Raw genomic sequence first — 16,318 nt, 5'->3', positions numbered from 1 at the left:
ATTTAAATACCTAAAGATACAGAGTATAGGCTAGGAGGCGGTTACATTACATGAATCATGAATTCATGATAGCTAACATGACTCACAGGAAACCTATAAGATTGAGGATGCATCGGTGAAGGAAGGGTGACTTCGTGAGAACGGAACTGTTAAAGTTGATTAGGATGAATAGACCGCGGGCCCGGAGCATATTTCGTCAGTCATTGCCTCCCGGCTGATACTTTGTCAGATGATAGTTAAGATGCTGTTTTAAACTTAACCTTTTGACCGCCAAAGACGTCATATGACGCGCGCGGTGACAGCCCAATATCAACCTTACACGCCGCGTACGATAGGCGTGGCGTTCAAAAGGTTAAAAAAGGTCAGCCGGTTCTATCGCGGTGGAATAACCGTCAGCTGTAAAATTAACATGTAAAAAATACGCGCCTTACCACTTTATGTGCGGCAAAGTATGCGTAATGTGTAAATTGCGTAATCCGTTGATGGCTTCTTAGGCGATTACGCCTGATGAGACGCTACATGCAACGTTGCATGATTTGTTTTTGCTATCATAAAAGGTATAGCGCTTATTTTTTATACAAATACAAATTATTTATTGTTTGAATGTGAGTGGTTATAAATGGTGGTAGGGTTAGTATTTTGTTACATCACAATCAGCCAGAATTTGGCGTACAATACTTGGACTCTCAGTATGCATGTCATTAAAACCAATTAAGAATAAAAGTATAACAATGTCAGAATAAAAAAAAAAGTATTATATAAAAAAGGTCAATAATAATTATAAAAAAGAATAATAATAATAATAATAGGCAAATGGCATATAGAAAAGTATCAAACAATTTTTTTTTTTAATAATTCATAATATTTAAATGTCAATAGCACTCAATAGTAATAAAATGTAAATCAAAATTTACATGTTCATGCGACAAGCTGATGTTCTTACCACCGCGATATAACCGGCTGACGATTTTTTTAATTAACAACAGCATCTGAAATATCATTGGACAAAGTATCAAACGGGAGGCGATCACTTTTTTTTTTGTTTTACGTGTTTCGGTGGCTGCCATTCCTTAATCCACTAACGGAGTGGCAGCTGACGTCCACGAGGGTTCATCATACCTAGCCGTTAACCACTACACGAGTTTTCAGCCGGGAGGCGATTGGTCATAGAAATTGTTCCCGGCTCGCGGTCTATAAGATTGGACAACCGAACGTCACATAGAGGCTCCCCACACACGTCCGAATTGTATCTCTGAATTCATAATCTGATCTCAGATTCTTAATTCAGAAAGTATTGCCACACCGTCCGATGATCCGTTTTCTCACAAACGTCTGTTTCACTCTCTCCCATGAATGTCTTGCGGTATGAGCGGTTCAGCGTTGGAATGAGTTGCCTCCCTCCTTATGGCAATCACAGTCCGTAGCATCGTTTAAGGGTCAGTTAAAGAAGCTGTGGCTATCAGACCAGAGTTAACTTGTTTGTGACTATAAATATATATCAATTGAATATAACATAGGTATTCTATATATTTGTTATATTGTTACTTCTTTGTTTTATTATACATATTTTGTTAATTTTCGCCCTCTTTTATCCTCGTAAGGCCCAAGGTCCTACCTATAGGACTTATTCAGTTCGATGAAATTTAAATCATATTCAATTAGGACAGAGTTGCATTTGTTTTGTTTCGTGCAATTTTCAAACAAAATAAAATCTACTGTATTCCGTGCACTATAGGTTCAAATTCTAGTGGCAAATTTTGGATTTTTCATTTCTATGGCTGGGCCTTAAGAGGTTATAATTTAATTGACTTTCCTCTAGTCTATTATACTCAGTGCTATATTTGTCTACCGTTCTTCATTAATTCTCATCCAGTGGCGTAGCGTGGGGGGGGCTCGGGGGGCCATGGCCCGGGCGGCACATGAGAGGGGGCGGCAAACAAGGCATTAAAAAAAAATATAAAATTAAGAATTCAACATTTTTCAAATCGCGCCACGAAACGCACCAATGCACCGCGGGAACGAACGGCGCTAGGCAAATTTACCGCAAAAAACGAAATTCGCAAAATGCGGGGTTCTTTCTCTTTTACTCTCAATAAGACGTAATTGGAGTAACAGAGAAAAATGTCCGCAATTGACGAACTTTGACTTTCGCGATTATAGCCCAGGGGCGGTCCAACGCTGTCCGAGTGCGGCGTTCGGAGCCACCGCTGACCTTACACGATTGTCCGCTGGTTATATGTTATATGACGTCACATCAAATTAAACACAGTACCCTCTGCGCACCATCTAATTCCGGGTGCCGTCGGCGCTTTCATTCTAAAAAAGTCGGACATAGCCCGGTGGCGCGCCGCGCTCGTTCGCGTACCGGGTGCCCTCAGCGCCCTCATGCCAAAATAGTCGAGCGTAGCCCGATGAACTTAATAGTATTTGTCACGACCATGGTAAAAGCATCGGGCGTAGCCTGACGTAGGTATTGGGTGCGCTGCAGCTTAAGGCGCCCTCGCACAAAAATAATGTAAAATGAATGTAAATAATTAATCACGAAATGATAAACCCAAAATGATATAAATAAGAAATAAGTTCAAAAACTAAAACCAGACTAGGTACTGAAAATCGAGTAGGTACGAAAAACGTATGAAACAAGAAAAAAATCTTATCAAAACTAATCATTTACTTTTACCTTAAAGCTTATGACGACCGTAGCATACCACGGCTGTCCTTTAAATATGTTTGTAACTATTGAATATAAATCGTGGGAATGAGTAACCTGACAGATTTTAAAGGTATATTCTTGGCCGCATTTAGGGACTAAAATCTCATACAAAGTTTTCTAAAATCAGTCTTGTTATACAGATAATGGCAATTGTTGTGAAAACCTGGGGGCAATCACCCCCAAACCCTTTAAATTTAGGGGATGGATTATGGAATATTGTCATAAGCAACTTACACAAAGTTCGGGCTTGTAGAGTTAGAAGCTTGGCTCTACAAGAGATCTGGTAACTTTTTGACAGTGCGAGCCTTATTGTTTTTTCGTCTTGGCAACATTTTATATGAAAATGTTTTTGATGGGATATGTTTTTGTATTAGGTAATAAAATAACTCAGTAAAAACGCCTTTATGGCTGCGACGCTGGTACTATGTGACTTAGTTAAGACCTATATACACCTACTGACAGACATTAAAGTTTTAAAAGAAACTCGCACATAAAAATAATGACATGTCGCACGCTGGGCTGGATGTAGGGCTGCCATCCGTCCGGGTTTTCCCGGATTTGTCCTAGTTTGGAGGCCGTCCGGGGGGGGTGTCAAGAAGTGTCCAGGGAAAACCAGGACACTTTTCATGTAAGGAAGCACATTAAAACTACATGTAAAATTAAAGGTCTTGTTTTTAAAAAATATTATTTTCATACTCGTCCGGGCAAAAAATGCGATTTACGCCAAATGTCCGGGTTTTTTTTAATCTTTGTCCGGGTTTGGCGAAATTTGAGATGGCAGCCCTAGCTGGATGGCTCAAAAAGAGGACATTCGCACTTTTTTCAGAAAATATTTTTTTGAAAAATGCTATCCGATAGAGAATTATATAAGGAACAATAAATGTGGTATACATTTTTTCGAAATAAGGCATATTGACAGCAGAAAAAAATAGAGTCTGTTTTTTTTGTACGGGATTCAAAAATAGGTATCTTGTTTCTCAGAAACTATTAGAGGTCCCGTCTTCTACCTTTCAAGACTTTGTTTTTCTACTTTTATAGAGTAGGAAACGATAAGCAGATTTTTTATACGGGTGCTGGTTTTTTTTTAGTCCAGTAAAAAGTCCACACATTTTTGTTTTTTTTTCGTTTGTCTTTTTTGGGATTCCACATTATTTTTCGATTTAGTTTTTGAACTTATTTTTTGTATTTTACCATTTTTACAGGACTTATTCTTATCTATTAACTAATGTTGATCATAAACGGGGCGGCAAATTTCTGATGGGCCCCGGGCGGCAAGAGCACACGCTACGCCGCTGTTCTCATCTACTCAAATATTAACTGAAAGAAAGGGATAAGTTAATAATGGCAAATTCATAATCCTTGGAGGATTTAATAACTGGAGACGCCTTGTCTGTATTTTTTCTCTACAAAACAGCCTGCCGATTTTTGCGGGGGAGGGGCACGTCAAATGTAGGGCTATTTGTACGTAACGTCATATTTTCATAGAAGAACGAGTTAACGAAAGATTATTTGTTACCTAATATCTTAATTTTAACAACAAGTTATTTTATTTTGGTTGATTATGAAATCTTTAAATTAATTTTAACCTGTTCATTCACTCCTCAACTCTACCCGACCGTCTTGACAGCTCGACGAGATTATGGAGTATACTAATCACCAATCAATCAGCTTATGGTTTCCTCACATATACATACACCAAGGACCTAAGATACAGCCCTGGGTAACTCCTACATTTTCTCAGCCCGCCATTACTATCAAAATACCGATTTTCGAAAAGCGTACGATAAATTCGCTACTCAGGAATATGGCAATGCCTCCCGATTTTTTGGCAAACTATATTCGGTGGCCCGCCTTACCGCAAGACTACCAAATTACCGACTTAAGGCTTGACATTTCGCTACTCAGGGGTATGGCAGTGTGAGATTCCTCGCGATTTTCCGGCAAACGATATTCGGTGGGGGGCCCTCGTCCCACGGGAGCGCGCGCGTCCCGGATGCAAGGTTCCTGCTCACACGCACCCACATGCGGTAAGCGATACGTCCGGAGATATAAAATATATACTTGTTGTCTATTCAGATGTGTAGATGTTTGGTTTGAATCCTGGTGCACGTATTTATAACTATGGTGAGCATCATAATCTAGCAATTGGGTACTTGACACATGTTGAATATTATAACAAAATTTAGTTAAATTGATAGAAAATGAGCCATCCATTATAAAAAAGTGGAATTTAAAAAAATATATTGAGATTATTAAAAAAAATAGAAGTCTAAAAATTGTTTTTGCCTTTCAAAAACAGAAAAGAAAATGGCCATTCGATTCCTTACATTTTATTGAAAAATAAATTGTACGACAACTATACACAAAAACGCAATATTTCAGGGTCAAAATGGCAATTTCCTTGATCTTCCATACATTTAGGACAGACTTATGTAATGTGACGTCACATTACATTATCATCTTGTTAGAGGCGTTTCAATCGTCGAGTGCGAGCGTCAGACTTTAACTCTCATTTCTGACCTTTGTGTTGCTTAAATGCCATGAGTTCCTGTATAGACATTTGATCCTCAGGAAAATTAAGATCAATTGACATTATTTACAAAAAAACTGTCAAGTAGCCAATTGTGACTATAAATTTGAGGTCCGTTTTATACGCTCCAGTATGCTGTATGTTGGGCTTAAAAGAAAGATTTTAGACTGAGGGCCAACTAATAAAAAAGTCCCGGTCTATGCCAGCCAGTAAAATGTTATCAGCGCGTGGCGATAACTTGGGAGAGGTACCTTGTTACTCAGATCTGCCTGTCCCAAAACCGTATGTGGAGTCCGTTCGGAAAGAGAAGAGTCGTGGAACTACGTGGAAAGTATTGGGCCCCATACATTCCACGGCTCTTCTCTTTCCGCACAGACCCTACAATGGGAAATCCTCTGAAAAACTTTTAAAGGTGCCTTCGTCTCTCTTTTATTACCGCAGTTCCCGCCAAAGGAGCAAAGCTCCTTCCCAGTTCCTATTAATAGAGAATAGATACATGGCACACCAAGAATAAGCTCCTCGTTTCGTCCTAGAACGTGCAGAATGTGGAATGAGTTACCTCTTGAGGTATTTTCTTTGTGCTACTACATAAGAAACTGGTACTCGTATTCAGGGTTCTCTAGGGCCGGCAACGTATAAGTGGCTCCTTCAATGTTGCTTATGTCCATGGACGACCGTGACCGCTTCCCATTAGGTGGATTTTCTGCTCGTTTGCTATCACAATAAAAAACTCTTTAATAGGTGTGAGTTTTGAATTAAACGTTATGGGGGTATGTCCTTAAACTACGTCCAAATAAGAGGTATGGGCACTGCGAATGACATCTCGCGTTGTGTGGTAGGGCATAGCACAGCGCATGTCATTCCAGATCTAGAGCAGAGCCCAACTGGGGAAGTACCTCCACCTTACAGAAGACCACAGCCAAATAACACTTGACCCTACTCATAGTACTGTAAGGTTGCCAGAGCTCAATGAGGGTGCGGAGTGTTAGGGTCGGCAACGCGCATATAACTCCTCTGGACTTACGGAGACTGCTTATCATCAGACGGGCCACATGCTTGTTTGCCACCGACGTACTATATAAAAAAAAATAAAGTACTTAAGACGAAAGAAGACGGCCGTTTCTGCATTACAAATGTAGTCCCCATTTTCTTCTCTGGATAATATTTGGATTTTATTTGGTTGGATGGAAAATAATTTTATATTATATATATATATATATATATATATTTTTTTTTTTATTTATTTAGGAAACAAACAGTCACATATTAATATATATAAGCTTAAGTGATAACAAACAGACCTTTAGTTCCATTGAAAATAAAAGAATACATAGTAAATTACAGATCGAAACAGGGAAGGTGTTAGGCATCTTGTCTGTCACGCGTACAGGGACTTCAAAACATCGGTAGGTAATTAATAAATGCATGACATAGTACAGAATTTAAAGTGGTATACAAAATAATTAAAAATACATGTATCGCTATAGTTGTTATGCGTGCAAATAATATATAGTTACTAGGTACTTAAAAGAAAACGTACAATATTTACCAATTTATTATATTAACCATAGCGGATTATTATAAAAATTAGGAGCAAAAAATGATGTCACACGGGTCCTTCTCCTCCACGGCTCCTCTTTCGTCTTAAGAGGCTGTCAATACCTAAAGCGCGCACACTGTCTATTTGTATCGGAGTAAATGAGATAGCACTGTCGCATGTTACTGGGCCTGGGCAAGGGAATAATAAGAAAATTATTTAAATAAAGAAAAGTGGATTATTATTGTAATATTTTACTCGGTAGCGGTTTAGATATAAATGTTTTGAAATTGTGATTTTAATTGCAGACCCATAAGTCAAAACAATAAAGACATAGAACCGTTTAATTGTGATTTTAAGACCAATCTTTGCAATTATTTTCTATCGAGCCGATTTCGTTCAATCATGTATCGAGTACAACCACGGTTTTTGAAATATAATTAATATGAACATATATTTTTCTTACTTGACTAAAACAAATAGTCTTTCTTAAAAAACTGTTTAAGTAACATCAATTTCAAGGACATTGGGTGTTGACAGCCCCTTAATGATATTATCTTCGCATCTATCCCCGTAGTGCGCCCCGTGCAAGTAGCCGCCGCCTCACACCTAGCGGGAAGTCATTACTGGCGGAAGCGTGGGGCTGCCAAGGGCCTGCTTAGCTAACACACACACACTTTCTAACATTATAGTATTCTTCAAACAGCTACTAGTTTTAAGATTGTTAGCTTAACAGTCTCTTGACGTGAAATATGTATTTCATACAATTTTTTATTTTTTTTATTCTTTGACATTTGGAGAACCTTTACACCTCCAAATCTTATTATTGTGTATTATTATTTTTCTCAGACCGTGGGGACCTTATACATCTCCAAACTTAATGTATTAACCGTGGAGACTATACGTCTCTGTCATATTGTATAATATACTTGACTTGGTACATACTAGTTATGTACAGAATGTAGCATTAGTTTATGAGACTGCTAGTTTAACAGTCCAGACGCGGTTTATTTATTTAGTATAAATTTTATTTTGACACTTGGAGAGACTTTACACCTCCAAATTTTATTAGTATTAGTACTCTGACATTGGGGACCTTTTACATCTCCAGATTTAATGTGTTTTTAACCATAGAGACTATACATCTCTATTGTATTGTAGTAATTATTTATTTTAAGATTATTATAATGTAATGTTTACCCAGGTATTGGCTGTTGTATTTATAAAATGTTGTTATGTATTTTTCATGTCACTATATGATGTTACTATAAATGTTGTATTGACTTGTAAAAGAGCCCTTGAGGCCTACTTGCAGAATAAATTTATGAATATTGAATTTTAGCTTGAGTACGGTGACTGATGTCATCTCAATGCAAATTTTTCTGTGCCGGTTAGGAAATTGCGGGAATCTTTCTCTGTTACCCTAATTACGCCCTAATTGGAGTAAAAGACACTTTGGTGTTCGCGGTAGGCTCTCAAGTTTCCGAGTCTTCTCTTTTTCCTCGCGTTGTCCCGGCATTTTGCCACGGCTCATGGGGGCTCTTTAAAGCAAGAGTGAATAGGCTACTACTGAATCGGTGAGCTCCATCTTAGACCCTGTCTTCACTTTCCATCAGGTGTGACTAGAGCCAATCGCCGATCAGTTTTTAATAAAAAAAAAAAAGCCTGGGGTCCGCTTGACAACTAATCCCAAGATTTGGCGTAGACACTAGTTTTTACGGAAGCGACTGCCATCTGACCTTACAACCCAGAGGGTAAACTAGGCTGTTCCTTCGGTTAAAGCTCATTTTTGAATGTAGGGGGAGGTTACACAGTAAAAGACATGTTTCTTCGATGCAGGTGTAATTGCAACTGAGTTAATGATCTACTATGGCTACATATATATGCATAGATACGTTTAAACATACCGGCCGCCAAAACTAACAGTTTTCAATAAATTTAAACAATTCAAAACAGAGGGCATGCACCGTCATTTACAAAAAAGATGAAAATTTTAAGATATGAACAATAATATATACGTTTTAGTAAAAAATATTCACTTCAGCACATGCAAAATCGTTTCACTCACTTCATCATATATTTGACTGTACTAGATTCGGTCTATAACTACTCATTCAATGTTTTAGGAAGTAATATTAATTTTGATAAAGGTCTTTTAAGCTCGTGGTCTCCCTTGCACTGTACAGTTACCACTCTCACCAGGTTATCTGCTCCAGGATGAAGATACTTGACCCTCCCTAGTAACCATTTAGTAGGTGGCGTAATTTCATCCTTTATGATTACTAAATCTCCAATGCAGGGCGCTGGTACAGTAACTTGCCACTTATATCTTTGTTGCAGTGTGTTAAGGTAATCGTTCTGCCATTGACGCCAAAAGTTCTGTGTCATCTTCTGTACTAACTGCCATCTGGTAAGTATATTGACCTTTTTGTGCTCATAATTGAAGTCTGGAACACTGACCAAGGGCTCACCCACTAAGAAATGTCCTGGCGTCAGCGGGACTCCTGTGGTACTGTCTATTTCACAAAGAGGACGACTATTTAGACAGGCCTCGACCTGAGTCAACAGAGTGGCTAATTCTTCATAAGTCAGTTTAGTATCCTTATTTACTCTGGCTAAATGTCGTTTGGCAGACTGAACTCCCGCTTCCCATAGGCCGCCGTATGAAGGCATTCTTGGGGGTATGAAGTGCCACGTTGTCCCTTCAGTAGCCAGCAGTTCTGCCACTTCGCTGGCTAAATTGTTTTTCCCAGGTTCGAACATACATTTCAACTCTTTAGCAGAACCAGTAAAATTGGTACCATTGTCGCTCCAAATATCTTGACAATGGCCTCTGCGCGCAACAAATCTTCTAAAAGCAGCTATGAAAGCTTGTGAAGTCAGATCTGATACAGCCTCAAGATGAATGGCTTTCGTAGCCATGCATACGAACAAACAAATGTATCCCTTAGTTGCATGATGTCCTCGGCCTTTAGAGGTTCTCATTAAAACGGGTCCAGCATAATCAACGCCACTATTTAAAAAAGGTCGATTTTGGTTAACTCTGACTGTTGGCAACTGGCCCATGAATTGATTCTTGACTTTAGCTTTGTCTATGACACAGGTCTTGCAATTGTAAATACATTTTCGAATGGATGACTTTAAGCCGATAACCCAATATTTGGTTTTCACGTAAGTCATCATTAACTGATTCCAACCATGAAGTGTTCTAGTGTGGGCCTCATTAATAATTAATTTTGTAATATGTTGGTTTCGTGGAATAATAATTGGATGCTTTGTCTGTTCAGACAATGAGGCATTTTGAAGACGTCCTCCCACTCTTAACAAACCTTTCTCGTCTAAGAATGGTGCAAGTGTGATTAGAGTACTTCTTTTCTTAACTCTTCCATCTTTTTTCAAATCGTCTATATCTTTTCTGTATACTAGATTTTGATAAAACCTTATACATTCTTCTTCTACTTTTTCCATTTCTTTAACTGTTAAATGTTTACTCTCTTCTAGTTCTCTTTTTCGTTCAGTTAACATTCTTCTACAATAAGCTAGCACTCTCTTCATTCGTGACATTGTTGAAAATCTCTCCCATATAGGCCTCTCATCTACAAGTACATGACATGTCGTTTTAGATTCTAATTCTGTTTGTGCAATTTCTGTTTTTTCATATTCTACTTGGTCTCTCTTAAGCCAGTCAGGCCCATTCCACCACAGATCTTGTGTAGCTAATTCTTGCGCTTTGACTCCTCTTGTCGCGATGTCCGCAGGATTGTCAGCAGATTGCACATGTCTCCAACGATCATTATCTATCAATCTGGTAATATCTGCTGTTCTATTCGCTACAAATGTTTTCCAGCGACTAGGTTGAGATTGCAGCCAAGCCAGTACGACCATTGAGTCTGTCCAAACAAATATTTTATTTTTAGGAATCTTCAGAAGTTCTGCGACATCACTGATCAATTCTGCTAATAAGGCTGCAGCACAAAGCTCTAATTTTGGAACAGAAAGCTGCTTCAAGGGTGCGACTTTAGTTCTTGATGCGATCATTGAGACGTATACTACACCACCTCTAACAACTTTCAGGTACGTCACAGCTGCATAAGCTTGAGTGGATGCATCTGAAAATCCGTGCAGCTCAATGAGATCATCTTCTCGTGTCAAGTGTAACCAGCGCTGAACCTTGATGTTTTGTAAATTTACCAGTTCTTCTCTATAGCGTATCCACTCGTCTGTCAAGTCCGATGTCAATTCATCATCCCACCCCAGATGACTCAACCATAACTTCTGAATTAAAACTTTAGCAGTTATAATTACAGGTGCTAGCCACCCAAAGGGGTCGAAAAGACGAGCTACATCAGAAAGTATCGACCTCTTAGTTATAGGACTTCTCATCTCAGGTAAGTTTACTGTAATTTCAAACGTATCGTCTTGTCTATTCCAGGTCAAACCAAGAATCTTTATTATTTTATCCATTTTGATTTCCAGCGTGTCTCTTGTACTGTTATCTTCTTTTAGATATTCTAAAACTTCATCTGAATTGCTAGACCATTTTTGCATTCGAAATCCTCCTCTTCTCAATATTTCTTTAATTTCTTGACACATTTTCTTTGTTTCTTCTATGTTTTCATTTCCTACCATTAGATCATCCATGTAAAACGACTTCTTTATTACAGGTGCAGTTTCTGGAAATTCGTGAGCTTCATCGTCGGCTAATTGGTTTAATGTACGGACTGCTAAGAATGGCGCTGCAGCGGTCCCAAAAGTCACAGTTGTTAACTCATAGCTCTCGAACTCATCTTCCGGCCTATCTCTCCAGACAATGCGTTGCAGGTTTATGTGTTCCTTTGTCATATTTATCATCCTATACATTTTCACGATATCTCCCACGACGCAAATCTTGTGTTTTCGCCAAGCTATTACTAGGCTCCGAAGATCTGGTTGTAAAACTGGCCCTACCATCATGGTGTCATTGAGAGAGTGACCGTGTGAGCCCTTAGCAGAAGCATCATAGACTACGCGCACTTTACTAGTGTCTTTGTCCTCTCGAATAACAGCCAAATGAGCAAGATACAGTGCATTTTCATCGTTTTGTGTTTCTGATCTTCGCAAGTGTCCCATGTCCTTGTACTCATTTATAACATTTGTGTATTCCTGCTTTAACTTATCGTCTTTTCTAAATTTTCTTTCCAAACTCTGAAATCGATTGATAGCCTGATGTTTCGTATCACCACATAGATTAACAGTTTCTTCAACATTTTGTTTCAATGGTAAGTGTACTGTATATCTTCCGCTTTCATCTCTTTTAGTTGTCCTTTTGTATATCTCTTCGCATTTTTCTTCTTCTTTTGTCAGTATTTTCTTTTTCTTGTACACATCAGTTTCTATCTCCCAGAACCTTCGCAGTAAATCATTGTCTTCAGCCACCATTCTTGTTATGTGTAATGTTGTAACGTTGTGTTGGTCGCTCTGTGCTTCTATTTGTTTTCGACCCGTTAGTATCCATCCTAAAGTAGTTTTTTGAGCGACTATCCCATCATTCATTTTTAATAAACCTTCTTGAATAATTTGACAGTAGATTTCTGCGCCGAGCAACATATCCACCTTGCTGGGTATGTCATAGGTAGGATCAGCCAATTTCAATGTTTCAATGGCCTGAGAATCTATCGAAATATGTTTCGAAGGTAAATATGTGGATACAGACTTTAAAACGTAAGCTGAAACTAGAACAGTCTTTTTGTTTTCATATCTTGATGAAATTGTAATGTCGACCATATGCTTAATATTTATTTGTGTACTTTCTTCAAGTCCAGAAACTACTCCATTGATGCTAGTTCTTGGCAAACCCAGTAATTGTACAACTCGTTCTGATACAAATGAAGCCTCTGAGCACGGGTCGATTAGAGCTCGAAGTATGTGTGTATCACCATCGCTTGATCTTACCGCTACTTGGGCTGTGGCCAGTAACATTTTACGACTCGGTTGTTGTTTGGAAACGTGCAAAGTTGTAAGTTTCGTGTCAGGTTCTGGTTGTGATTGTGGTTGTGTAGCAGCTACTTCTTCATTAGCTTCTCGCGTTTGATGCAGAAGAGAATGATGTCTTTTTCTGCAGATCCTGCACGACGTCTTTTGTTTGCATCGAAATACATTATGGTATGGAACAAGACAGTTGTAACACAATCGGTTCTTTCTCACAAAATCATGTCTGTCTTCCACTGAGTTTTTAGTAAATTCCTTGCAGTTGAATATGTAGTGTTCGCCTTTACAATAGGTACAAGTAGGCTGTGATGCTACGCTAGCATGAGCACATTGGAACAAACTCTCTTCATCTTCTTCTTGTTCAGCTACATGAAATGTTTTGGGAGTTTGTGACTTATCACGTGTAGGCATTGAAACTGCTGCGGCCATTTCCAATGTGCGAAACTTAGCCACCAGAAACTTCTGTAACTCTTCCCACTTAGGCATGTCTTCTGAGCTGTCCTTATGTACAGTTTGTTCCCAGTCTTTAACTGACTCAGCGTCCAGCTTCTGTCCGACGAGAAAGATAATTATCGGATCCCAAGAATCCGTGTTTACGTTTAAATTGTTTAAACTGTTGATACATTCCATAGTGGTATCAAGTAAATGTTTTATTTGATTTGAAGACTGGGTTTGAATCTTCTTCTGACCAACTAATTTCTTTAATACAGAATTAACAATCATTCTTTTGTTGCCGAAACGGTTTTTAAGTAACTCCCATGCCTGTGTGTAATTATTTTCTGTTATTTGTACATGCCGCAATAATGTCTCTGCTTCACCAGAGACACTTGTTTTTAAATAGTGTAACTTTTGTACACTTGTTAATTTTGTGTTGTGCACGAGGGCTGTGAATAAATCTTGGTATGTGGGCCAATCCTCATATTTCCCTGAAAAGGTCGGCAATTGGATTTTTGGCAGATTTACAAACGGTAATTGCCCTTCATGGAACGACGTTGACATAGTAGATAATTCCATTGCCTTTTTTTCAGACTCCCACTTGGTCAATAAATCTGTTAAGTCGGCATGCAAACAGAGGTAAAGGTCTTCCACAATATAATAATCTTCATTAACAAAATACTTGATATCTCCTCGTTGTTCACGCGGTGTGCAATGCATGAGACTATTGTGTGCTTGTTTAAACATAATCCAATAATCATCAAGCATTTTAATTCTTTGTTTAACATAACCCTCGGTTAGCCGTTGTTTTGGACACTTCTTTATGTTAGATTGCGTTTTTTGTATCATACCGGCCACATCTTCTAACTTGGTAATGAATTGAGTTTGTTCGGGCGTTATTGGAGGCATTTTAGTAATTTATTCACTAAATTATTCACTTTATAATTAATCAGATAATTGTCACTAGGTATCAAAGTCAATAGTTCCAACACACGAAGTTATCTTTACGCCAAATAGTTTGTAAATCACACTTGCAATCACTTTCCTGTTTGTTATAAATCAATAATTATTTAACTTTACTTAAATCTTCACTAAACAACGTAAACAACTCCGCTTATCTCTTAAGGAATGCGATTGTATTCGCCGGCCGGCCGCCTGCATCACTCCCGTACTTGATCCGGTTCGATTTTGGACCATATGTTCCTTCGGTTAAAGCTCATTTTTGAATGTAGGGGGAGGTTACACAGTAAAAGACATGTTTCTTCGATGCAGGTGTAATTGCAACTGAGTTAATGATCTACTATGGCTACATATATATGCATAGATACGTTTAAACATAGGCCTTGTTGGGATTAGTCCGGTTTCCTCACGATGTTTTCCTTCACCGAAAAGCGACTGGTAAATATCAAATGATATTTCGTACATAAGTTCCGAAAAACTCATTGGTGCGAGCCGGGGTTTGAACCCGCGACCTCCGGATTGTAAGTCGCACGCTCTTACCGCTAGGCCACCAGCGCTCTCTCAACTCAAGTTTCCGAGTCAATTCTAACAATATGCAGTGTCAAATAATTGTTTTTATTTTGGTATTTTATGATTCGGACGTTAGCCTTTTTAGATAAATTACGTGGAGCAAAACTAGAAACAGGAAATATTTGCTGGTGCCATTTATAAAAACCTTTGTTTGTTTATAAATAATAAACAGGGTCATTTTATTATATACAAAAATGTAATTTTTATTTACAGCAAACCAAATGTGGTTATGATAATAAATCAAACAGCAACAAAATGGGTTTCTTTGTGTGGAAATGTATACAAAGTGAACATACTTACTGAACGGACATAAAAAAAAGTGGCTGTGACATAATCGGACAGACAGACGGACATGACGAATCTATAAGGGTTCCGTTTTTTGCCATTTGGCTACGGAACCCTAAAAAATACATAATCTGATTATTCGAAATAATGTTTATTAGTTGTGTAAACTTCTATGAAATTATGGTTGCTAAAGCTGCTGCCTCGAGGCTTTATTTCCGGAAATGGAATATCAAAGAAATTAAAAAAATTGCAAAATTTCGGTGCTTTGTAATTTTTAACACGTGGCTCTTGGACTCTGGCTTACTCGTAGAGATCTACCAACTGAGCCTCCAAAAGTAGGTAATAGTAGATTGTTAACCAAGGGATGAAATGGTGCCTTTCACCCGAGTTAAACACGCTACTTTTAATTTTGAATACGAGGAAAGTAAAATGTAAGTATATAATAATTCAGCCTATATACGTCCCATTGCTGAGCACAGGCCTCCTCTCATGCGCGAGAGGGCTCGGGCTATAGTCCCCACGCTAGCCCAATGCGGATTGGGGACTTCACATACACCTTTGAATTTCTTCGCAGATGTATGCAGGTTTCCTCACGATGTTTTCCTTCACCGAAAAGCTAGTGGTAAATATCAAATTACATTTCGTACATAAGTTCCGAAAAACTCATTGGTACGAGCCAGGATTTGAACCCGCGACCTCCGGATTGAATTGAAAGTCGGACGTCATATCCACTCGGCTACCACCGCTTCATAAGTATATGTGCATTTAGCCTATAAGTAGGTATATGTGCATTTAAATAACACGGCTAAGTAGTATTTCTTGAGGGTACTTTTAATTTACAATTTAGGTAAAAATATGGTTATTTATGGAATGGGGAACTTGTTTCTTTTTTTTTTGTATAAGATAAAACTTTTTATTTATAATAACAATATACATAATGGATATATAAAGAGTAACTACTACTACTATAACTAGCTTAAATCTAAAATATGCCCTTGAGGCAATGTACCAAGGATGCTGGCGGCATTTCCTCATTGTATTGCAATACTGATACGTTGTGCGTGGAAGCCGCCAGCTCGCCGCTCCCCAGTTATGGCCGCGATTTCTGCAAATAACTTGTGCGCGCTGGGACCCCAGGACTTGTTTCTTTAATCAATAAACAAATTGGTCGTTGGTTTTCCCGCTTTTTCCTCCGGCTAGGTAGCGAGCCCAGCCTGCAGCCCGTAGTTTCATGAATACAAGTAATAGTGGGCAAGTAGGTAAGTACGGTCGCGGAAATTGATTCTTTAGCAACTTGCGGTTCAAGTAAATTTGGTTGTAC

The 16,318-nt window shown here is 38.5% G+C and overlaps 1 protein-coding gene across 1 annotated transcript; it reads right to left on the bottom strand.

Moving 5' to 3' along the window:
• Nucleotides 1–8,886: 8,886 nt before the first annotated feature.
• On the bottom strand, nt 8,887–13,377 carry LOC133530805 (uncharacterized). Its single transcript, XM_061868870.1, has 2 exons — nt 10,110–13,377; nt 8,887–9,554 (listed from the first exon to the last, which is right to left on the bottom strand). The coding sequence occupies exons 1-2, from the start codon at nt 13,375–13,377 to the stop codon at nt 8,887–8,889; spliced, it is 3,936 nt and encodes a 1,311-aa protein (XP_061724854.1).
• Between the last annotated feature and the right edge of the window lie 2,941 nt (nt 13,378–16,318).

Source organism: Cydia pomonella, chromosome 23, assembly GCF_033807575.1.
Source record: "Cydia pomonella isolate Wapato2018A chromosome 23, ilCydPomo1, whole genome shotgun sequence".
NCBI lineage: Eukaryota > Metazoa > Arthropoda > Insecta > Lepidoptera > Tortricidae > Cydia > Cydia pomonella.
This window is presented reverse-complemented; position numbering and strand designations above follow the sequence as displayed.

Excerpts from the sequence above, each read along its gene's own strand:
- LOC133530805 (XM_061868870.1), bottom strand. The coding sequence starts at position 13,377 with ATGGAATGTATCAACAGTTTAAACAATTTAAACGTAAACACGGATTCT. Across the intron at positions 9,555-10,109 it reads ACCATTCTTAGACGAGAAAG|AGTTGAAATGTATGTTCGAA; the intron begins GTTTGTTAAGAG and ends GTTCTGCTAAAG.